At 37.6% G+C, this 24,157-nt stretch overlaps 2 protein-coding genes across 2 annotated transcripts in view; one reads left to right on the forward strand and one right to left on the reverse strand.

Annotated features, from left to right (window-relative positions):
- myom2b (myomesin 2b) overlaps nucleotides 1-14,779 on the reverse strand; it is a 68,902-nt gene extending 54,123 nt beyond the window's left edge. The window contains exons 1-11 of the mRNA XM_067386691.1: nucleotides 14,736-14,779; nucleotides 13,899-13,962; nucleotides 12,784-12,901; nucleotides 11,665-11,722; nucleotides 11,328-11,482; nucleotides 10,902-10,988; nucleotides 9,395-9,483; nucleotides 9,194-9,244; nucleotides 8,935-9,099; nucleotides 7,624-7,785; nucleotides 7,297-7,438 (exon numbers count right to left, since the gene is read on the reverse strand). Coding sequence (XP_067242792.1) covers nucleotides 7,297-7,438; nucleotides 7,624-7,785; nucleotides 8,935-9,099; nucleotides 9,194-9,244; nucleotides 9,395-9,483; nucleotides 10,902-10,988; nucleotides 11,328-11,482; nucleotides 11,665-11,722; nucleotides 12,784-12,869 — 995 coding nt within the window. The 5' untranslated portion in view covers nucleotides 12,870-12,901; nucleotides 13,899-13,962; nucleotides 14,736-14,779. The remainder of the gene's footprint in view (nucleotides 1-7,296; nucleotides 7,439-7,623; nucleotides 7,786-8,934; nucleotides 9,100-9,193; nucleotides 9,245-9,394; nucleotides 9,484-10,901; nucleotides 10,989-11,327; nucleotides 11,483-11,664; nucleotides 11,723-12,783; nucleotides 12,902-13,898; nucleotides 13,963-14,735) is intronic.
- Nucleotides 14,780-14,875: 96 nt separating this feature from the next.
- rnaset2 (ribonuclease T2) lies at nucleotides 14,876-23,983 on the forward strand. The gene is made up of 10 exons (XM_067386696.1): nucleotides 14,876-15,055; nucleotides 15,208-15,308; nucleotides 16,253-16,307; nucleotides 16,412-16,461; nucleotides 18,078-18,135; nucleotides 18,222-18,286; nucleotides 18,385-18,498; nucleotides 19,376-19,421; nucleotides 19,924-19,998; nucleotides 22,255-23,983. Exons 2-10 carry the CDS (start codon nucleotides 15,211-15,213, stop codon nucleotides 22,438-22,440), a joined length of 747 nt encoding a protein of 248 aa, XP_067242797.1. The 5' UTR covers nucleotides 14,876-15,055; nucleotides 15,208-15,210; the 3' UTR covers nucleotides 22,441-23,983.
- Nucleotides 23,984-24,157: the final 174 nt, after the last annotated feature.

The following is a 24,157-nucleotide window of genomic DNA, read 5'->3' on the forward strand; positions in this document are numbered from 1 at the left end:
CTGGCTGATGTCGCGTGTGACGTGTAGGCCGTAAAGGCCTCCTGTGGAGCATGCTGACCTTTGACAGCAAATAACACTGCCACGAGCTGATGCCACGTGCCTGCTGGGATTATAGGCCCACGGGGCCTTTTCTTAGCGCATGATGGCGTATGTTGTACTCCTCTTGCTTAAAGAGTAGAAGGTACTTCACCGAGTGCATTGCTCGTTGGTTTGTGTTGGATGGGCTGTCTCGTGGGCACTTGCAGCTGTTATGTCTTGGTGTTTGCTCCACCTTGTTATGCAATAGGGTGTGGAACTACAGGCCATCCTGGGCTACCGCCGTCTGCATTCAGTTCTAGTTCTCTAGTGAACTCTGGTTATGTTGTAGGCCCTTTTTCCCGGCCTCCATGACTATGTGCCTGCTTTACGGTCTGTCTGTTAGGTTGAGCTTTGTACTTCCCTTCGGGGTTAACTGCATAATTGGGCTTAGCTCCCTAAGCTGGTATGGTTGTAGACTTCTATGAAGTCTCCCGTTAGGTCGGCCCCCAGGCTGGTTTGTGCTCCCCTGGGTCAGGGGTCTTTAGCGCACAGCCTCCTCAGCACCTTGTTAAAGGCTGAGTAGATCCTTGGATAAGTGGTTGTACTCCCCTCATACGAGGGTCTAGAGCGTTTAGCTGAGTTCCGCTCTCCAGGGTGCCCATCTCTGCGTGTGGGTTTGAGTTGCTTACTGCCCTTTCGTAGTCGCTCTTTCCTGCTCTCCTCTCTGGAGTTTGCGCTTGGAGATTCTGTATATCAGACAAGGTTGGCTAGGCTAGATTTAGCTTCACTGGATCTGGCTAGGCCTCCTTGGTGGCAGCGGGATGGATTTTTCCCCCCGAGTGACTGGCCGAGGTTCCTGTGGTTCCTTGGCCACATTCCCTTAGAGGGATCACCCCCTCTCGGGCTGTTGGTTCCAGATGATCGAGCAGCCTTGGTAGGCTTTTCTCGGAAGGCCTCTTTTAGGCTCAGCTTGGGCTGTTGGCCGTAGGGAATGCTGTCACTGACAGCCTTGGAGTTCTGGTTTTTCCCTGAAACTGCCGGATGTGTGTCCAGACATTTGGACTGGCATTCTCCTCTAGCATGGCGGTGTGGGTATATCGTTCCCCATAGCGCAGTCAGCGCAGAGTAGAAGTTCCCTGTTCTCAGGGAACCATGGTTACATACGTAACCTGAGACATTTTCAAGCATGTTTAAGCCCGAAATGTGATTCTTTCCAGAATTGACCGAGCAGTTACAATAGGGCCTCACACCATTGGTGCTCGGGCCCTAATAACACTTAAAGCACACTTTTAAATATGACCAGCTGACATCACTATGCACAGACAAAACATGCAGTGCAAAAAAAGGAATCTCAAGGTTGTAAAATCAAGCAAAGGTGTACTGAGAAGACCAACCTGCCACTGAACAAATGTCCTACATCAACATCTCTTTATTCCAAACCCATAAAGGAGCCATACTCCTAGTAGAGTGAGCACAAACTCCAACGGGACAAGTCTTATTCTTACAATCCAATTAGGCAAGCACTGTTTTGAAAGCGGCAGATCTTTAATGCAGCCTCTGAAACAGACAAACAGCTGCTTTGACAGTCTATAAAGACAAGACCTGTCCACATATGCACGAAAAGCACAAACTGCGCATAAAGGATGTGGCAAAGGCGTGGTCTCCTGAGGAGCAAATGCTTGCAGCGTTATAACCTGGGCGAGTGAAAAACTGAAATGGCAGCCACATACACCTTTAGAGTGGATGGTGTGTTCCCGTTATCCAAACAGTCCTGCAGAAACAACAAAATGACAGACTCAGCACAGGTCGCTGGGTCCTAATTTTTCGCCTTACACCAGGATATGAAGATCCATTTCAAAGCGTAAAGGTGTCTGTTCAATGGGGCTCTCGCTTCGGCAAACATATACATCACAGGCACTGCAAGTGATTCATAAGCTGTTTCTTGTGGCTTTCTAGGACACCCTGAGACAATACTATCTGGATATGAAAATATGCATCTTTTAAATCCACCGACAAAATTTCACAGGTTGAATATGCAGGAGGATCTGCTTCATGGTTATCATTATTATCATCAGCGGTCTCAGATCCAAAAATGGGGCAATGACCACCGTCCTTCTTGGGGAATAGAAAATAGCGACTGTACAGAATACTTTCCCTGTGCTCTAGCGGCACCAATTCTATCGCCTGTTTTTGCAAGGAAAGAATGAATCTCTGCTCGCAATACGAGCGTGTCCTGATCTGACACTTCCGACACCAGTATGCTGCTGAAATGAGGTGGTCTGCATGCAAACTGAAGGGTATAACCATTTGTGATCAGGTTCAGTACCCACTCCGACACCGCTGGAATCACCCGCCACACATCTTCTTTGTTGCTCTGAGTGGCAGGTCTGTACCTGAGCACAGTTTCCTGAATGTATTAGGATCCAGACCTCACTCATCCAAGGCCTGTAGAATCTTCGCCTGGAACACCAGAACCACCACCATTGTATGAATGGGGGATGCTGCCTGACAAGCTGGCATGCATGCTTTCTCTGTGATGTGGGCAGTAGTGTGGCAGTGCCCACAAGGGAAATGATGGCAACGACTTTCACCCATGAGCAGCTGATGTTCCACCATCAACAGAAAAGAGGAGATGCGATCCCATGGTCTGTGATCAGGCTGAGTAGGGGGAGCACCAGGACCACAAGATCTTGTCATGGACTTCTGGGAAGAATGGAGCATGTCTCTGGTGGGTGGTGATGAGGCAGCCCTGCTGCAGAAACCACATTTCCATACTATTCCTTGTTGGCTGCTCTGGAGATGACCAGTCAAGGCCTGCAAATTAGTGCCTGATGAAAAATTAAGCTTTAATCATGTTAATATTTTCACCATTATGTTGGAAATTACTTTTATCAGAATAATTTCTGTTAAGCTTGTGCATATTTTTAGTTAAAGCTGTTAAGTGATATCTCATGTAGGTGCTCTAGGCATATGTTTTCTTTGATAGTGTTTTTTTTTTTCCTGAACAGATAGGGCCTGTAGGTTGTTGTTGAAAATGAAAGTAAAAGAGTGACACACATTAGTTGCATTTTACAGTGAAATGAGAGTTGTGTCTTTATTAAAACCAATATATTAATGATTTATCTCACCTGCGACCCACCCAGAATTAACTGGAATATAATTTTTTATTTCTTGGCCTGTCCGACTTGCGGATCATCCACAGTGTTGGTAGATATAGGCACGCATCACTACTGTGGATATACAAAGCAAGCAGCATCAGTTCCGCTTTTTTCTCGTGTGCTAATTCACTAAGCTGAACAGCCAATCTCCAATGGCGAAAAACCATCAATGCTATCTGACTAGAGCCAAGGGTGTGGAACACACCGAAAAATGAAGCTGACTGAATTTATATGCACTCACGAATTACAAATTTAGAGAAGGCAAATGTAGGTGGGGCCGATCAAACAGAACACGTTTTTGCTGTTAAAAACACTAAATAATTTTTAAAAACACAGCGCTAATGCCACAGCAAAATGGTCAAAGATGTTTGATGAACCAGCCCTGATGTCTGATGTCTCTCCTTGATGGCTATCCTTTGGAGATTCCTGTCAGGAGAAACTTCCTTTCACATGTGGGGTGCACAATCTATCACCCCTGGCTGGAGTTGTGGAAACTGTGGGTTCGGCTCCTGAAGGGCATCAACTCGTGAACTCTGGTCTCTCGACTGAGGTCGTTGAGACCATTATGAACTCTAGAGCTCCCTCCACGAGGAAACATTTACACTTTGAAGTGGAGAATCTAGAGAGAATGCTGGTTGGACCCAGTTAACTGCCCGGTTGGCTCAGTGCCCAGTTGGTTCATGTGACAGCCATTGCGACTTACCACCCACCTTTGGGTGGTGAATTATTGGGTAGAAACCCATTGTTGTCTTGTTTCCTAGGTGCTATGAGGCTAAGGCCTATAAGTCATGAAAGGGTTTCCAGCCTGAGATTTGGCTTTTGTACTAGAAGGTTTAGCTATGGCACCCATTAAGCCCATTGAATCAGTTCCCCAGAGGGTTCCCCAGAATCTAAACAAAGGATAAGCAAGTGGATAGTTGAAGCAATTTCTCTGGCTTATGAGGCACGTGGCCTTCCTTCTCCTCTGGTCATTAGAGTGCATTAAACTAGGAGAATGGCGGCCTCTAAGACACTGTTATCAGGGGTTTCCCTTAAGAAATGCATAATGGGGCAGACTGGATCTCTCCGCACACATTTATAAGACTTTATAACCTAGACTTGGACTCCACACCTGGTTCTCCAGTGCTAATGTCCTAAGCTTGTGCTTGCCATGATTCACACTAGGACAGGCACATGTCAGTATGGGGTATTGGGTATTAACATTCCCATAGCATCAACATCAGGTAGAGTTGCCTCAAAAGGGAACGTCTCGGTTGTGATTGTAACCCTGGGGGTATATTAGAAAGAATACAGAAACTTTATTAACTTAAACTTAAATCTTAAGTCTTAAGTTAAGATCTGACCTCTGTTTCCTTCTAATCTCTAACTGTTTAAATTAGCATTTTCACATATTCATATTACAGAAGCAAATCTTAACTTGATTTAGGATTCTTATCCTATCTTACAAAATCTCCTCTTATCAGTAGTTACAAAATATTAAACCACTCCATCGAGTTCGGTAATCAGCTCTCAGGTCAGGAAGAGCTAAATGTAAATAGTTTACGAGAATGACACAGAAGAGAAGATACTGTTGAACTGTTGATGTCTTTAGTACCTCTCTGGACCTTGAAAGTGGTGGTTAAATCCCTATCTATGGAGGAGTAAGACACCTCTTGGATTTCATCAAAAAAATCTTGATTTGTGATGAATGATGGTCTTACGGGTTTGGAACGACATGAGGGCGAGTAATTAATGATAGAATTTTCATTTTTTTGGGTGAACTAACCCTTTAAAGGCCCGCTGAAGTGTCTTGGAACACGCAGCATTATTCAATGTGTTGATGTCATTTCAACTGAAACAGGAAGACAGGGCGATATATCGAACATCCCTGTCCCTTTTTTTAAAATAGCCAATAGCGTTTTGTTTATACCACAGCTCGGCTAGAGCTTTTAAACTCAGTAAAACCTCTGTTTCCTTCTAATCTCTAACTGTTTATCTTCCTAATCTCCTCTATATCACTTTGAAATACAGCATTCTGTGCAGAATTTAAATGGGTCCGATACCTTTCGTAGTCTGAGCCATCTCGTGGACCGCAGATATGATCCACTCTTGTGTTCTCGTGTCCCTAGGTCAGAACAGACTGTGCTGCGGCAGTTTACGTGACACTAACGCGAAAACAGACTTCATTCGCGTCAATGGAAAGCATATTTACACTGTCTGAATCATTCCCTATTCTCTATATAGTGCACTATGTGCTATTCAAAATGTAGAAACTAGTAACTGTGTGAACAAATGGCCGATATCACCCACAGCTTCAATGTCTAAGAGTGTAGGAGGAGGCGGGACTTCAGATTCTAGAGAACATTTGATTGGACAGAAGATTTGATGAGAAGCTGAAATTCAATGTGATGTCATGTGATGTCCGTGAATCATTTTAGCGGAAGTGAGAGCCTGTAAGTTTTTAATGCTTATATCTACTAAATGCAAATTTTGTCATTGTTTTGGAACACACCAGCTTATTAATAGCTAACATATTCATAATACAAGCTAAAAAACTTAAATTTTGATTTCAGGAGGACTTTAAGTGATTCAGAAAGAGAAGTTTTGATAAGCTTGATAGATAAGGTAAAGCCTATCACTATATTTCTTGGGAGTCTGTATTAATTGATCAGTGTTTTATCGTCAAAGTGCAGCACATCATTTTGGTGTTCAAAAAGTCTTTCCGCCATCAAACATCACTGTTCTTAATCTTGTATAATTAATAAATGTGACGCCATTCTCAGACAGGGCTATTGTTGAGTGATTTTAACAGTTGGCTTTTCAAATAATTTTGAACTTAGGACACCAGTGGGTTTATCCTAAAGTTAAAACAGTTTTTAGGACGCTTCAGTAATATCCTTTTCCTATCTGTAGTTAAGATAAGATAATGCACTTAATGAAGTTAGGCTCTTTCTGTAATACACACCCTGAAAAGGGAACGAGATGCTGTGTTAACTTGTCATCCCTCCTGCATGCCTGTGAGCAATTTACTTCAGCCAATCAGAAGCTGACAATGTTTGGTCCGGGTACCCTTTATAGCTTCCTGGTTTCGACATCATGCATCACGAGATGATGTTCCACCAATGAGTGATTGCACATGTGCTTCAGACGCAATCATGCAGAGGTGTTGCCACAGAGTCATTATCAACATTATCAACTTCACAGGGAACCAGGTTTGCAGTCATAACTGAGATGTTTTGCAGTGACTAAACTAGTTTTTAGTGCAGGGGTGCCCAATCCTGTTCCTGGAGATTTACCTTCCTGTAAAGTTCAGCTCAAGCCCTGATCAAACACAACTGAACCAGCTAATTAAGGGCTGCGTCCGAAAACTGAAAAATGCTGCCTTCCGAGGACACGTTTCAAGGCAGTAAGGCATCAAGGCACGTCTAAATCCAATGTAAGCTTCACTTCCTCTCTCATGAGATACCTTCCTCAGATCGATTTTTGAAGGAAGCATAGATGTATCCTTAGCTGCCTTTGATATCCCACAATCCTGTGCTTTCCATTCGGTGACAGTTGAGCTAGAAAAATAAAGATGGCGTCCGAAAATTGCGTTTGCTGCTCAGTTTTTGTACAAATGTACGATTTTGATCAACATATTTCAATTTTGATATCATTTCTATCGAGAAATTACTACTGTAGTAATTAAATATTTGTTTAGTTCTCACCAAAGCTCGCGCTATATTGCTGTAGATCATTAAACTGTTACACTGCCTCAGAAGTCTGTCCGAAATCAATTTCGTGAGGTACCTTCATGCACAAATGCTGCCGTACAAGTCATTCTCTTATAAGATAGCGAGGCAGCAAGACAACTATCTATGTTTTCAGACGCAGCCAAGATCTTCAGTAGCACTTGATAATTACAGACAGGTGTGTTTGATCAGGGTTGGATCTGAACTCTGCAGGTAGGTAGATCACCAGGACCAGGATTGGGCACCCCTGGTTTAGTGGATCCATGTTGTGCTGTTCAAAATTAAGATAAAATTACAGACATTTTAAAGCGTCCAAAAACATTTCTGAAGACACTGCATCAAGACAACTTAAATAAATGTATTCCATAAAATAACTCCCAATGGGCAGACACCTTAGTCAGCGCAGTCACCTGTCAACAAAGTATCCAATGATGGGGCCTTCAGTGGTGGTGTTAGGAGGTTTCCAGGACACAATGACATAATCTCTATTAGCGTCATGGATCTTGATGTCCATTGGGGCTCCGGGAGCTTGAGGAACTGGAGGTGGACCATCTGTCAAGACAAAACATGATGACTCCTACACATCACTGATGCACTGAGAATATCACTCTGAAACAGATATATGCGTTATATGAGATCGTCAGAGATGAATTATGCTAATCTGGACCTTTAAAGGCCATCAAAAAAAATCACATAAGACTTTCCATCAAGCCTTTGGAAAGTTCACAACTCTTTACCATCAACGTAGACGTAAGCCCTGTGGACCGCATCACCTCCCTTTGTCACCATGCGGAGGGTGTAAAGACCCTCATCATCCTTAGCGAGTTGAGTAAGAGAGAGCTTGGCAACACCTTCCCCAGACTCCATTTTCACCCACTTCGACTCTTTCAGGAGATGCTCTGGAGGGCCAAAAAAACAACATGGGGTATCAGAGGAGAGAAAATGAAACTATTACTTTTGTAGAATATAATGAGATTGGAATGAAATGAGTCATAAACTACAACTAGACATAAAAAACTATTTCTTCAGTACATGACACGACTGCAAAACAAATACCTACAAAACAACTTGAAAATTAATATCTGAACAGGGGTGAATGACACAGCAATGAGTCAACTGCAGCTGTCATTAAAACAGTTATATAGCTATATAAAAATTAGTAAAAATGTGCTTTAGTATTATTCAGCACTTTGACAAAATATATCTCATTATTTATTTATGTATTTGAAGGAGAGTGTCTAGTATCTAGAATAAAAAATCTAAAACTAGTTTTCCTCACTATCGTTAACTAAATGAACAAAAGCAGGAATTTATTTTCATCAGTATAACAATAAATAGCAATAATTACTTACATACATTTTTCTTTAAAATATTTTAAAAGCAATGTCAACAACTGGGCCAAACACTGAGATGTATGCTCTCACATTCCTCTCCTGCATAGGTCCAAAAAGTTGCCCATACAACATACAATACTAAATACAAATCCACCAAAAAGTGCACAATCCAAAGTCTTTGCTTTTTTACTTTTTTGGTTTGGACAGAACACTTCTGAACACTTTTTTCATGGTCTCTGAATACAGAATTTTTTTCCTCATAAAGACATTGCGTGAAGGATTTCATCCTTTTTTTTTTTTTTTAACCATCATTAAAATATTTAATGCAAGAAAAATTATGCTTTTGTGAACTTCCATGAATATTTTTTGAGTGATGAAACAAACAAACACTCTTAACACCGTCAAACTCACACGTCCCAAGACAGTAAAGGGTTGGCACAGTCTTTATAGGAAACATTATGGCAAAATAATAAGCATGTTAAAATTATTGCAATATTCATACTGTTGCCAATAGGTGAACTGTGTAATTTCGGTGCCACAAGAAGCACAAAAAGGAATTGCGATCTGTTTGAGCAGCCTGACATAAAAGACTGGCATTATTTTTGCAAATCTGTTTGGTGCACAAAAATGACACACTTAACCATGAATTCTTATTAACAATAACTGTGTAGATATGTTCAAAAACTGTGGTGGCCTTTAGAGGCCACTTCCTACCATCTCTGTACCACAGCGCCTCGGGCTGCAGGTTAGCCAGGTTGGGGTTAATAATCATCTTGCAGGTCAAGGTGGCCTTATCACCTTCTTTTCCAAATGTCACATCAAACGTTTCAGTGAAGGTGATGTTGATCTTTGTGTACTTGATTTCAGGTAAAATGGCATCTGAGAACCAACAAAACAGTTTGTTTATTTTATGGCCTGTTTTTAAATCATCCCAGTTATTCACTCTGAAATGAATGGAGGTTTCCCCACTTACACTGGTAAGGCATCCAGGAGTAAGGAGTGAACTTCTCTTCCTCCTTGACCCCTATGAATCAGACACAAGTATATACTGTAGTGACTTTTTAAAGAAAGGGATCATAGTCCATGTTTGGGTAAAAAAAAACAACACACATTTGTCATTTGCAAATTATTGTAAGGATGCTTGGATACCAGAAAACAGGAGGAAAAGGCTTACTCTTCACAATGATGGAGGCCTGGGAGGAAGCCTGTCCATGCAAGTTTGAGGCTACAGCCGTGTACATTGCAGTGTCATCAGTTGCACACCTACAAAAACAAGCATAACTCATTCACAGGTTTCTACAACTTCAATCAATACACATCTGGACCACAACACTGTCTTCACCCACTCCACTAATTAATCAGTCAATAAATAATCAGCATGATTGCTGTTTGATTGGATATATGCCACAGTCATTTCCTAATTGACATTTGGAAAGCACATAAAGTGCTTCCCCATCATGATGGATAAATTGGCAGTTAACTAATGCTCTAATGTCAAGAGGATAATTGCTCCAAACTAAATGCTAATGTAGACTAGCGCCTGCTTTCGAAACATGTTCAACACAGGAGGCTCTAAAGCTTGAATGGCAAACATGAGACGCAAGGAAAATGAGAAGACTGTAATGTGACCTTCGGTTTGACCGTACTATATTAGAGCCGGTTCCCTTGGCCTCTGCAATCTTGAGAAGAATAGCTGTTTGTCAAAAAGTGAAAGGTTTGGTCATTTTAGAGGAAATGTAGAATGCCAAGCTTCACCTGTGAGGTTTGGCCTCTGAATGCAAGAAGCCATCAGGAATGTGACATAAGGGCCAGGGTGAGTTTTTGTGGAACTGACAGGGTGACAGCAGTGAAAGTCATCTCTCTGTAAGGCGCCGGAGTGTCAGATGACACCAAACTCAGCACTTTGACATAAACAGCTGACAGCAGCTCAAGACGTGGGCGGCGCACCAACCAGCCCAGGACTAAATTGGAAAAGTTCACATGCAATCCCATTGACATGACTTCCTTTTGTGGAAATTCACTTGTTAGTTACATTTAATTGTGTTTTAGAGGGTGAATCTCATGGAACCTAGCAAGAGCATATCCTTAAGAGGTAAAACTGCACTACAAAATATTTTATAAAGAATTAATCATTTGATCTTAAAAAATAAGGAATATTTTAGAATCATTATTATGACAATTATGCATATTTCCCCTAATTTCATTACTATAAAAAATATTATTTTCACATTATTTATGTATTTCTTGTAATGCTTTTAACTTTTCTAAACTACCTTATTACAATAATTATTTAAATAAAAGGCAAAAAATAATGAGAATGACCACTGGGAATTGCAAAAAAAAAAAAATACTAAGGCAAATTGCAAATGGGGGGAGGGCTGCTTTTTTTAATTTACTTAATGGTCATGATAGTAATGTCACAACGCAACATCCAACTGGATTAAAAATGTTTTATGCAAATGTATTTAATAAATTTGAAATCTCTTAAAAGTTCCCTGCTTTCTGTGGCCATCCAATAACCAAGAAGTGAGAATGTAATGAGCACTCAACCTTCTTGTCTTGTAACTCGTTTTGTCCCCCATTCAAGTTTGTCACTCATTCTGTTCAATACAGATCATCAGTAAATCGCATTCCTGTCATTGCATCACTTTCCAAAAAGTACACAGTAATGTTAGAATTACTTGAGAATGGTGAGGGCATGGAATCCAGCGCTGCTCTCCACAAAGAACTTTCCAGAGGAAATGTCCAAGATGACATCATCCTTGAACCTGTAGAATGTTTGTCATTTAAAAACGAAAGATCTTCTTAGCGTTTCGTTGGCCTGTTCGATATATATATATATATATATATATATATATATATATATATATATATATATATATATATATATATATATATATATATATATATATGATTAAAAATATTATGAAATGTTTGATGCAATTAAAATACATTTTAACTCATTTAAAGAAATGCTTTCTTGTAGCTGGCCCCATATAATGCTAGATCTGTAACTTTAAACCTGAAGTTGCACTGTGTGACAGTGGAAGACGTGAGAACAACCACACAGGAAGCACGGCAGGCCTGTTTGTGCAAAGAAACCTCACCATTTGACATGTGGGGTGGGATATCCCTCCACAGAGCAGAAAAGTTTAATGGCACTGTTTTCAAACACTGTGTGGGACCTCAGTCTAACCACAAACTTGGGGCCCCTGATCATGGACTCCTCACGGATGTATTTTTCAGGCATCTTTCTCTCCACCTGATGAAAAGAGACAAAGAATTCCATGGCCTGTTGTATCATAAAAAGTCTAGGTGTATTAGCCCAGTATACAGCTAACAGCAAATGTCTTTAACACACATTCAAATACATTTGATGAAAGTACTATAACAGCAGCATGTAAAAAAAGGAAAGGAATGATTATTTATTATAAAGGGCTTTACCACTCCCTTGATTCTCTTCTGTGTTTGGTATTGATATTTCACCTCTTCAGCCGCAGAGCTAAAAACACACATTTTCGTATATTAAAATGATAACAGTGGCCTCAAAGCTAATGGTCAGTACAAACAGCATGAAAGAAACAGAAGATTCATCAGAGAATTCATAATATCACAGTGGGTCAGTAATGCTCCATGTCATCCCAGGTTAATAATCAGTTTATTGACTTTCATATGCATTCAAACATACATAATTCATGCATTTCAACCAACACATTTTAAGGGCAGTCTTCACAAGTAACAAAAGAAACATACACAGATTTTGATATTTATAATCTTTACCCATGGTTCACACTATGGTTTTGAAACTGACCTTTTGACCCCTCAGAGGTCAAACAATAACTAACATCATAACAAGCAAGCAAGCACAATGCTATAACATAAATTGTTATAAATTTATGTTATATAAATTGCTTTTGTCCTGCTGATATATTAAAATGTAATTAATTTTGATCACTATTTTAGGACAAGATATATAAATAATTTCAATTAAGTTTATTTTTATTATTATTATTATTATTATTATCCTGAAACATCTAATTTTAATGTCAAAATGGAAAGCTTGTCAAACTTAAAACCTGTCTGTATATTTAAAATGTGCTATTAAAAGCAAAGTGTTTGCAGACAGCATCCTCTCTTTTCAGTTCTTCACTAGTTTTAATCACCTTCATTTTAATGCGCTTTCATTTTTTAGCTCATATTAAATGGTCCTGCAGTGTGACAAATGTAGACTGTAATCTCTCTCACACTAATATGAGCTCATACAAGCTTCATGCATAATTAGAAAAAAGTTTTACATGGAGTATAGCATGTCACACTGTAGGCCATGCCAATTTCCCTAAAGTATTTCATGTCAACTACCCAGAGGAAATTAGCGACATGAAGGTGTCAGTTATAGCCCAGCTACTGTTGGTAATAGGGTTTATTAGAAGAGCTTCAACAGTTAAGGTTATTATATGTTATATATGATGTTGCTATTTGATTACAAGTAGTTTTAGTATTGCTATGAGCATTATGATTAGCTGCGACTTGCTTGATTTAAGCTGCTGTAATTCTTCACCTTACCTGGAGTATTCCCGAACAGTACATTTAGACTCAGTATTGAGGTATTCTTGACTGAAATGCTTGTGTCTGGTAAAAACTGCAGCCATATTTGGTAACCACAAAGGACCTATAATCAAACCTGGAACAAAAACATGCAGCATCTTTGCATACAAGACAAAACAAAATGCACTGACGCACAAATTCCTATACTCAATTTGCAATATCAATGTTTAAAGTTATTTGGGACACAAAACTGCAGTCAAATCAAAGTGTGGCCTACTCCTGAATAGATTTAGGTGTTGGGAAAGTGGACCTGTTTGAGGAGATGAAGAGGAGGGGGTGTTCTGGAGCTTTGGGCCACAGGGAAGCCAAACCTCACGGCAGTTTAAAATTAGAGTTTGGGGGTTGGGATATCGGACAGTCCAAAGAGATGGGTACAGTATTCCGAGGTAATTTCTACTGTATAGTGTATACTGAAGACTCATGCTATTATTGAGTAAATGCTTCTCACAAACTTCTAATAAGGACAAATTTACTACACTGCAAGACAATATCAACAAGAAAATCCAAAAGAACAAAAACATTCCTCACATTTATTTGGGGAAATAATTACACAAACAATCATGCATACTCAAATGCAGCATTAGGCTATGTCATCTCATTCACATATGAACCCCACAGTCAATAGCATCTAAAGTGCATATCAAACTTAAAGATATTTACCCACAATTTTCAATAAGACATACTAATGGATCGTCCTTTATTTGCATATATGCACAATGCATCATGAATCATTCGCAGGGAGACATTTTGCAAAAATTTTCAAAGGTCATTTCATCCAACAGGTCACAAAACGCACTTTTCCACAAACAAAATAATGTCAAAATTTGGCAAGCTATTCATTCATCCATATTCACAAAACACTGAAACTGTTTTAAATGCCAACGTTTTATGAATCCCTTCAAAGTCAAGTGCAGCTCCACTCAAGCAAACGGCATTTGAGATAGATCAACATCCTACCAAGGTAAAGTTCAAAAGTCTACTTCAGCCTCAACGATTTTGTATTTCTAAAAAGGACATCTCTGCATTATAATGTCAGATGAAAAGTGTGGAAATAAGGGGCCAGACATACTCACCCCAGGAGAATACAAGAGCGCGACGCGGAGGTAGATGAGCCTCTACCCGCCTGGATGAAAGCAGCTGATGAAAAGCAAAATATTACCCATGCGGAATGCTGCCTCTCCCTCATCCCATTTATGGAGAAGCATTAGACTATATATAGCATTTACACTAACTTCCCACATCATTTCGCACTGATATTAAGATACCAGACAGACGTTTTATATTGACGCTGGATATTGAATGGGCTTAAAAAACAAGAGATTAGTTTAAGGTGAGTCGAACAGAAATCATAATAATGTATTAAAGTACACATTAATTGCTCAGAATTTGTGAAAAATACACAATTGCGAAAGACGACATGCACTAATCATTTTCTGAAACCATTTTAAAGCTTCTTAATGTATTTGTTGTTATTAATGAATGTTTTAAGAATGTATTATCCAGATCTAATTGCTTACATCAAGTTAATGTGCCACTAGCGGCACCAAACGGTATTACACAAATATAACGACCTTGTGGATAAACCATTAAATGACATTAAAATGAACTGGGTAGATTTTCAACTTCAAGATATGAAAACTTAATTCATAAATTGTGTTCTTGCGGGTAAGAGTTACAGTAAGAGAAGTTATTTACAGAACTAGCAGGATTTAAAAAAATAAGTTTGAAGATTTCCAATTTTTGAGGGGTGACAGCTCAAAAAAAATCACAAAAATATAAAATAAGATACATACTTAGGCATACTACTTAATATGCCTAATGGCAAATTGTATCTATTTAATTTGTAAGTTAATCAAAAGTGGCGGAATTCAGAATACCTTTCAAATAACATATACACGAAGGAACTTTACCTTGTGACATTTTCTTTTAACTTAATCTGCATTATCCACCTTCACATGACATAAATTGCCGTTTATCACATGACTTGACAGCGCACGCGCAGTGATTGCGTCCCATCGTAAACATGATCAATGCACACAGGCCCCAGTGTGTGCATGACTGGAAAGGAAGTGGCTCTGAAGTGACTCAACCGCACAGTGTTTCTGAGAGATCGTGGCTGGGCAGTCCTACTTCACACCTAGACTGAATAGCAGCGTTTAAAAACTCCTGCTCTTTGATACTAATAGGAAGTAAAAACTTCAAATTGAAGCGACATATCACACAATAACAGGTATTTCTTAATGCAAGGTTATGCTCAGTGTTTTGTTTTTCTTTCATATTTGGTTGTTACTTTTGTACGTTATGCTGTGTGCTTTGACTGTGTATATGTTTTTTACACTACGTTTAATGAACGTCGGCAATAAATCCTTCTTTTGTTCTCAGTAAATGAACGGACTTGTCCCATCTGGAAGAATGAGATTCATAGCAGTTGCTGTCATACTTTGTGCTGGATATTTCTGTTCCCCGGTCTTTGCCCATCCTCGGTATGTCATTAAAATACTTTTATATAAATGTATACATATTGATCCCTGTTTGAAGTTGTGGTGCATTAGCAGCCTGACAATCAATACTGTATATAGCCTCATGTTTGTATTTTCCCGTATTTATTGAACAAGTACACAGTAAACACTACATAAAATATCAAAAGACGTTTGAAATGGTAAAGATTAGAAAACAGCTTGCTCAATATGCACAAACACAAACAAAACAACGTTCAACTGAACTTATACTGTACTGCCCGTTTTAGACTGTTGCCAACGGATGTTACTTTTTTTGCAGACGTCAACAGGAAAGATAACAAAATGTGAAATGAATGTAATAAAACTAATTCTTACTAAAGTTACTTTTACACAGACTTTTTAATGACTTTACAGCAATGAAAACAAAACAAATTAACAGTTCTTGGTTAATTTATACATTATTTAAATGAATTTTTACTACATTATTGGGTAACACTTTAGAATAATGGTCCGTCATTAATAAGTAACTATGCAGGAAGTAATGCAGGACTAATGAGTAGTACTACATTAACACTTCAGCTACTACTATTAACTAATATAGAAACAAGCTTACCCATTATTGTAGTAGGTCTATGTTTAAGATTTAAATAATAATAATAATAAACATTGCGTCACTGTATTTATTACTGTAAACATTTAAAAAGTACTTTATTATAGTAAAGAAAATCAGAATGATATAAATTAGAAAAAAAACTTCCAGGTGCAATACAGCAATATGAATTTGGTTTATGAGTTGACCAATTTAATCATTTTAATATGTATTTGTTACTGTGACCACGTTTTCTATAAAGGCACATACAAATTAAGCTGTTTTTGGGATCCATGTTTTGCACCTCTATACAAGTACAAAATGTATGTCAGATTGTAATTGACACTGAAATCGTGCATTGTGAATTGACTTCTTTTAGGGGAGAATGGACAAAACTCATCCTGACCCAACACTGGCCACAGACATTTTGCAGTGTAATGTATTGCCTTTACTAGACATTATTTTATTGCTGACGCACCATCTATTGCTCCTCCACTTGGTATCAGGTGGACAAATTTATGCTGCTTTTCATTTGCAGATGGAACATTGCAAAACAGATTTGGGAAATTGGACTCTGCATGGATTATGGTAGGTTTATCAAGACAAATTTGCTTCTTAAAGGGATAGTTCACCCAAAAATTAAAATTTTCTCCCCCTCAAGTTGTTCCAAACCTGCATGAGTTTCTTTCTTCTGCTGAACATAAAAGAAGATATTCTTAAAATGTGTTTAACCAAACAGTAGATGGACACCATTGTATTTCCATAGTATTTTTTTTTTTTTTTTCCAATGTTATGGAAGTCAAAGATTACACTCTTCAGCTATAATATCTGCTTTTGTTATTAAGTATTAACTGAAGCAGAAGACACCTTTTGCTCAAACACTTAAAGGGATAGTTTAATGTTTATCTGCTTACCCCCAGCGCATCCAAGATGTAGGTGACTTTGTTTCTTCAGTAGAACACAAATTATGATTTTTAACTGCAACCATTGCAGTCTGTCAGTCAAATAATGCGAGTGAATGGGAACTCTTATCAATAAGAGTTGAAAAAAAAACATGCACAGACAAATCCAAATTAAACCCTGCGGTTCGTGATGACACATTGATGTCCTAAGACACGAAACGATCGGTTTGTGCGAGAAACAGAACAGTATTTATATAATTTTTTTACCTCTAAAACACTACAATGTCCAACTGTGTTCAGTACTCGTTTAGTGAGGTCTGATCGCGCTAGGGCTGCAACGATTAATCGCGATTAATCGTTTGCAAAATAAAAGTCTGCGTTTACGTAATATGTATGTGTGTATTCTGTGTATAATAATTATGTATATATAAATGCATACACATTCATGTATATATTTATTTAAGAAAAAATTTATATTTATATATAAAATATTTGTTTATATGTAATAAAAAAAATAATAAAAAAAAAAAAAATATATATATATATATATATATATATATATATATATATGTTTATAATACATGCATATATTTCTAAACTTTATACCTGTATGTATGTGTGTGTATGTATATATACATAATTATTATACACAGAACACACACGTATATATTACGTAAACACAGACTTTTATTTTGCAAACAATTAATTGCGAGCCCTAGATCGCGCTCTGACAACGGCAGCTGTTTGGTTTCTCGCACAAACCGATCGTTTCGTGTCTTAGGACATCAATGTGTCGTCACGAACCGCAGGGTTTAATTTGGATTTGTCTGTGCAAGTTTTTTCAACTCTTACTGATAGTTCCCATTCACTCGCATTATTTGACTGACAGATGGCAACGGTTGGAGTTAAAAATCATCATTTGTGTTCTACTAAAGAAACAAAGTCACCTACATCTTGGATATTCTGGGGGTAAGCAGATAAACATCAAATTTTCATTTTTGGGTGAACTATCCCTTTAACTAATCCATAACCATAAACAAACAAACAAACAAACAAACAAAAAAATCCTTCCTGCATTTCACTTCTGCTCTAGCTTTAAACTTGACATTGTGTACTGCAAATATTGTTGACAGTTATGATAAATTGATTGTGATGTTCCTCATTTGTAAGTCTTTGCTTATATATGTACAACCCTGGATGTCATGTGATCTGAAAAATCATCCAATGTGATTACAATGCTGATGATTATAGTTTGTGGTAGTAAAAGCAAGTATTTAAATAATTTTGTTGTTGTTATTACAGGCCCAACATTGGCATAAGGTGCAACACATCCTGGCATTTTAATGCCAGTTTGATTGAGGTAATTTGCCATCTTGCCGTGTTGCATGTCATATATTTTATTTTAACGGACATGTGCTTGACATGTTGTATGTACATGCCTTGCAGGACATTATACCAGAAATGGAGAGAGTCTGGCCAGATCTGCTAGAACCTTCTTCCCCAAAATTTTGGTATGTTAAAAACTTGAAAATGTAAAGCACATTTAAACACTATTATGTTTTTATGAATTTATTTAACTAAATAATGACTTTTTTTTTTTTTTGCTCAGGAAATATGAATGGCAGAAACATGGAACATGTGCTGCACAAGCAGAGTCTCTGAACAGTGAGCATAAATACTTTAGCAAAGCTCTGGAGCTGTACCACAAGTTTGACCTTAATAGGTAAGTTCTTGTTTTTCAGTGGTTCTTTTGTCACTGTATACTGTGATTTTTGTGGCTTTTGGTAAATTAAGAAGTTTTGAGATTGCAATAAATTTGGTGGATTCAAAGATACAAAAGATACAATTTGATGATTGATAGCTGTCATCAAAAACAAGCATTATGTAACACTTCTGCTAAAAAAATTACTCCAAGTAAATCTAATATTATAAAACTTATGTTCTGACTCAAAATTCTGATTGGAGCCTCATTCAGAGCTTTTGTAAAATAAGTGATACTGTATATGCTCACATGACCATTTAATTAGTTTATTGAACCTTGATGTTTTTACACTTTTTTTTTTTTTTTTTTTTTGTAGAGAATTATATTTGAGAATATAATTGTAGTAGAATATACTCATACTTGAGGAGGGGAAAAAACCTCCTCAGTTTTATTCAAAGGCCCAAACTGAGCAAACATATGCAATTTGGTGCTGATATTTGATATGAAAATTCTGATAGCTTGTAATGCGGTATAACAGTAACAGTATAGCAGACTACTTGCATAAAATCCATATAAATATCGGTTTACGTGGCAAAATACAATGTTGCTCAACAACCATAAACACATAAACTTTGATTCATATTGTACCTAACACATTTTAATAACAAATTTTGGACACTTCCCGCTTTGGATGTCCATATTACTCCTTTTTACCTCATTGCTGTCATTGTGTACAGTAAGTAAATTAAAGCAATCATGCCCATAATGGCTTCAGAGTTATAGCTACAATGGTATAAACACTACCAGTTAACACACTTCTGCTATCTCACTGAATCATCATCATACCTTCCCAGCCCTAGATGACATTGGCTTCCTAATGAGTCTTTTGTGTTTTCAGTGTTTTAAGGAACAACAAAATCGTGCCCTCTGAGAAGTACTACACAGTAAGTAGTTTAATTGTTCTCACTGCTGTAATTATCATTTATGAGTCACTGAACTATTTGTGGTCCTCTGAAGATGATCATGTAAGTATTTTACTATGACCTTTGACTTGAGAGGCGGTCTGTGAATTAAACTCTTTTGTAAATAATCCGGCTGCTATGGTTTGCGTTGGTGTGTATTTACTGTAATGTTCCAGCTTGCTGTGTTTTCTGTTCCTGTCACTGATACCACAACATGTGCTTACATCATGAATGATATAATGGAAATGACAATCAGATTTCCCAAAAGTATCATTCTCAAAGCATTATCCTAACCACAGCATGCATCGTTTGTCCGGCATACATTGCGATAGCTGCAAGATCAGCGTTTCAACACACAGAGCCTGACGTCTTGCAATGTTCTGTTGCGTTCATTCAACTTCTCCATTTTTGGCCTGAAGTAAACAATTATCTTGTGATCATGGGCACATGGTAGTAAATGTGTCATATTTCCTGTTTGTTTTAGCTTGATGATGTGGAGACAGCCCTTACCAATTTCTACAATGTGAAGCCAAAGATTCAGTGTGTCCACCCAGGAAAGGTATGAATGAAGAATGGCAGAATATTCTAACCAATCTTCCATCAGCCGACAAGAAAAGTTGTTCTAGATTTTAGAGCATTTTTATTTTGTCATTTTGTGTATATGTTCTTTTAAATGGGTGGTTCAATGCGATTTCACTTTTTTACCTTTAGTTAGTGTGTAATGTTGCTGCTTGAGCATAAACAGTATCTGCAAAGTTACAGCGCAGAAAGTTCAATGCAAACGGAGATATTGTCTTTTAAAGTTATGGCAGTTAAATGCCTACAATTACGACCGGTTTGGACTACAACAAGCTTCTTTCCGGGTTGGTGACATCATAAACCCTGCAAAACACGCCCCCGGGAACACGCAACAAAGTGGGCAAGGCCATGTGGCGCAGGAAGCGGAAGAGTTGTGTACACCGGACTCGAGCGGCGATATAGAACCCATTATAATCAGTGATATTCTCTACACTGGATGCGGCGCTGAAGACAACTTCCAGAATCTACACGAGTTCAATGCTGGATTTGCACAAAGGCTTTTACTGAAAGAAGCAGTTCCCACTTTAAAGGCAGAAGCTGCTTTTTATTGGCTTCAATCTTCAAGTATGTTTTATTGTTAGTACATGTCTTTTAAACATATAGCTCTGTTGCTATTTTTGGTTGCATCAAGGACATATACAAAGAGCAACTCGTTTTTGCTTCGCTAGCCAGTTAGCTAAATAAATGTTACTTCTCCAAAAAACGTCTATGTTCATAGACAAACAGTTGTTCATGCTATAAATTAAATGCTACCTTTACAAAAATGTCATGTATTCGGCTACAGTAAAGCTTTAATCAGGATAAAACTGTATATTTAAAGCCAACAAACAGCAGTGACAGCATATCTAAACACTTTGACACAAATACAAAATGAAATACCACTCATAAACGTCCTTTAAAAGCTGCAATTGCAGCTTGACCCTCTTCATCTGGGTCTGATTTGGGCTCAGTTTGACACAGCAATATAGACGCCATTATTTACATTTTCACTGAAGCAACGGATGGTAAGGGGCGTGGCATTTCCGGACGCTTCAACGGATCACGATACACTGGGCCAGCTACCAACCTGCTAACCAATCTGAGCACACTGCGTATTTAGGAAGGAGTGGCTTCATAGAATCAGGAAGTCAAACGAGCCGTTCATATGACAGAAGTGTAGAATAAAGGTAAAATATATGAAAAATACAGCGTTTTCAATAAAACGAAGCATTAAGACATGTTAAACTGTGCCCTAAAAACACAATCAAGCCTAGACAAAAACCACTGAACCACCCCTTTAAGACTGTATTGACGTGTATTAAATTTTCCAGGCTCGGTCGATAGCATGACTCACATAATTGGTGATTACACAAAAATTAATTTAGACTCCTTTTCTTTAAAACAGTTTAAAATCTAGGCTACAGTGAGGCACTTTCAATAGAAGTGAATGGAGCCAATCTATAAACCTTAATATATTCACTGTTTCAGTAGTATAGCACAAACAATAACATGATTTTAGTGTGAAAAACTCAATCTAGTTTTACAACTTTGTTGTAATGACACAAAAAATTATGAAATTAAACTTCATGGCTCAAATAATACATTTTTTTTTAAAGGATTAATGAAAGTGTTTTTTAATTAAACTATATGCTTCACATTTCTGTAAAGAAAAAAAAATGTTTCCAATGTAAATAACCTTTTATTTTTTCTTCCTTTTTTAAGAAAATTATTGTGTGTGTGTTAATCAACATGTTAATGTACATTCATGCATTCAGCACATGCTTTTATCTATAGTGACTTACAATGGAGGAACATACGCAATTTATCACAGCACCAACTGTATCTAAAGTATGCAATAGCAGGTTTATTAAGCCTATTAAGTATACTTCAGCTGTCCACATTCCACAAAGGTCCGTGCAATGTAATTTTCATCTTCAGGAGGCTCAGTGGAAGTCCGCAAACACGTACAAGAGCACACGTACGAGTGACTTTTTTTTGGGAGTTTTGGAAATGAGCTAGAGCAGAGGATAAATGCAGGTAGAATGGAAGGGGTTTTTTTATGCCACAATGCTGTCGATTGAGCCTAACTTGTATTGAACCCAAAATATTCCTTTAAGAAAGTAAACGGAGTCCATTTTGATTTCCTCTTGACTTGATATACAGTAAGACTGATCTGTGAAACAGTTAAATTCACTAGAATCATAATTTGCCATCGATTTTGCTGAGGTGAGATCTAATTTTATACTGTATTTCTCAGGAGGGCCAGGTTCAGATTTTGGGCCAAATAGAGATCTGCGTTGACCGAGATTTCCAGCTGATGAATTGTGAAAAGTCAACCGAAGAAATCTGGAGCAATGACATGTCTGTCAGTGGCCAATCAGCCCTCAGCGTGTGCGATCAGTCCGTGCCAGTTTATTACCCTCCAGTGCCAAGCAGATCATAGAGGTGGGCAACTTCAGACCTCTTCTGGGAGTGTGGAATCACTGAGAAAGAGATGACAAGAATTCATTCAGAGTTCCTGTCTAGCATTTGAAACACTGGAAACCGCTGGATATGTTTTCTCTTTACATTATCTTTTTAAGTATTTGCACATTAAATTCCTTTATTTTAAATGATAATGCTGGAACAATCGAGTGAAGATTTAAGAGTGTCAGATTCGCAGACTGCATGCTGTATTCCATGGTTACTGGGTTCATATTTACAATTTACAAGTTTTACATGGTGTATTTTGCTCAACTGTAGTCATGTTTGTTTTTGGGTGAATCTAACAAAATTACATCCAGATCAAATGAACCGCAAAATTTCAAGAAAATAAAAATTAGAAATGAGGCATGTTATAGGAATAACAAGATTTTTTTAACATTATTTTCATATTTTAATTTTTGCATCTGGATGTTTTACTTTTCCATTTTCTCCAATTCACATTATTGTCATTGATTCTCATTATATTCCCGTTATGTAAGTTGATGATATTATAGTAAAAAAAATAAATAAATAAATAAATAAATATTTTTTGAAGATCTGCATAAATGACTACCAGCAACAAATACTACCATGTAACTATGTTATTAATTGACTATAGATATTACTGTTCTTTTCAAAAATAAGAATGATATTTTCAAAAATAAGAATTACCTAAAATTAAGCCAAATCTTCTATATTTTCTTAATATCTCTTTTTGAAATATGACCCAGTTGTGTTTTCGACAGGTTTTGTGTTATTCACCACTTTTTTTTCCTTTTTTTTTTTTTTTATACAGGTTACAAAATATTTTTAAAATGTTTTGTTGAAGAAGAACTTTTTGAAATATGCCCCATGTGTTAGCTGTAATATTTTTCCCACTATATTTTTAATCTGATAAATCCGATATTAGCTTCGCTTGGTTTTGAAAGAGTCCTTTTAGCCCTTAATTTGCAATGCTAATGTGTAAAATTTGTGGTAGTTTTGGAGCTTTGGGCCCAATGGCAGCATGCAGTTGCAGATAATGCACATTTAAGCTCCCGCCACTGGAGGGCAGCACATGCATTCTGGAGGGGAAAAAAAGGTACATTGATATTGTTTACAGATATGTTGTTCACATGTAATGAACAACATTTTGTGAATGGATGATGGCATTTAACTACAGTTACCATTTGCACAAAATGTTCAGATAAACAAAGGTGTTTCTTTGGCACTATAACATAATTATATGATGATTTACGTCAGATGATGTTTTTATCCATCGGATGTTTACTTATCAAAAGAGCCGTATCAGCATTTTTGATACATTGCTTTTGGCAACACATCATTTAAAATATATGTTTAATGTTTAATTGTTGTTAGTTTGATTTTTATACTGGTGAGACATACTGCTGGTGAAAAACGTTTTACAGGTTTGTTACTTCTTTTAGGTTTGTTACTTTTTACGGTATGTGAATAATGCCTTTACAAAAACATGTAAGTAATTGAAGATTTTTGTAATGCAATGTCAAATGAATAAATGTTTCCCTTCTGAACTGTCTTTACGTGACATTACTTACAGGCCAATTCATGATCTCAAATGATTGCAGCGTGTAGCCTTCAGTTTGTCTCACTGCTGCATCCTTGTCTTGATAGAAACAGCAACCGTAAGTTCAAGTGATTTATAGATTTTTTACAAGGCTATTTTGGTGTTTGTGACT

The sequence above is a fragment of the Chanodichthys erythropterus genome, chromosome 5 (assembly GCF_024489055.1).
Source record: "Chanodichthys erythropterus isolate Z2021 chromosome 5, ASM2448905v1, whole genome shotgun sequence".
In the NCBI taxonomy this organism is placed as follows: domain Eukaryota; kingdom Metazoa; phylum Chordata; class Actinopteri; order Cypriniformes; family Xenocyprididae; genus Chanodichthys; species Chanodichthys erythropterus.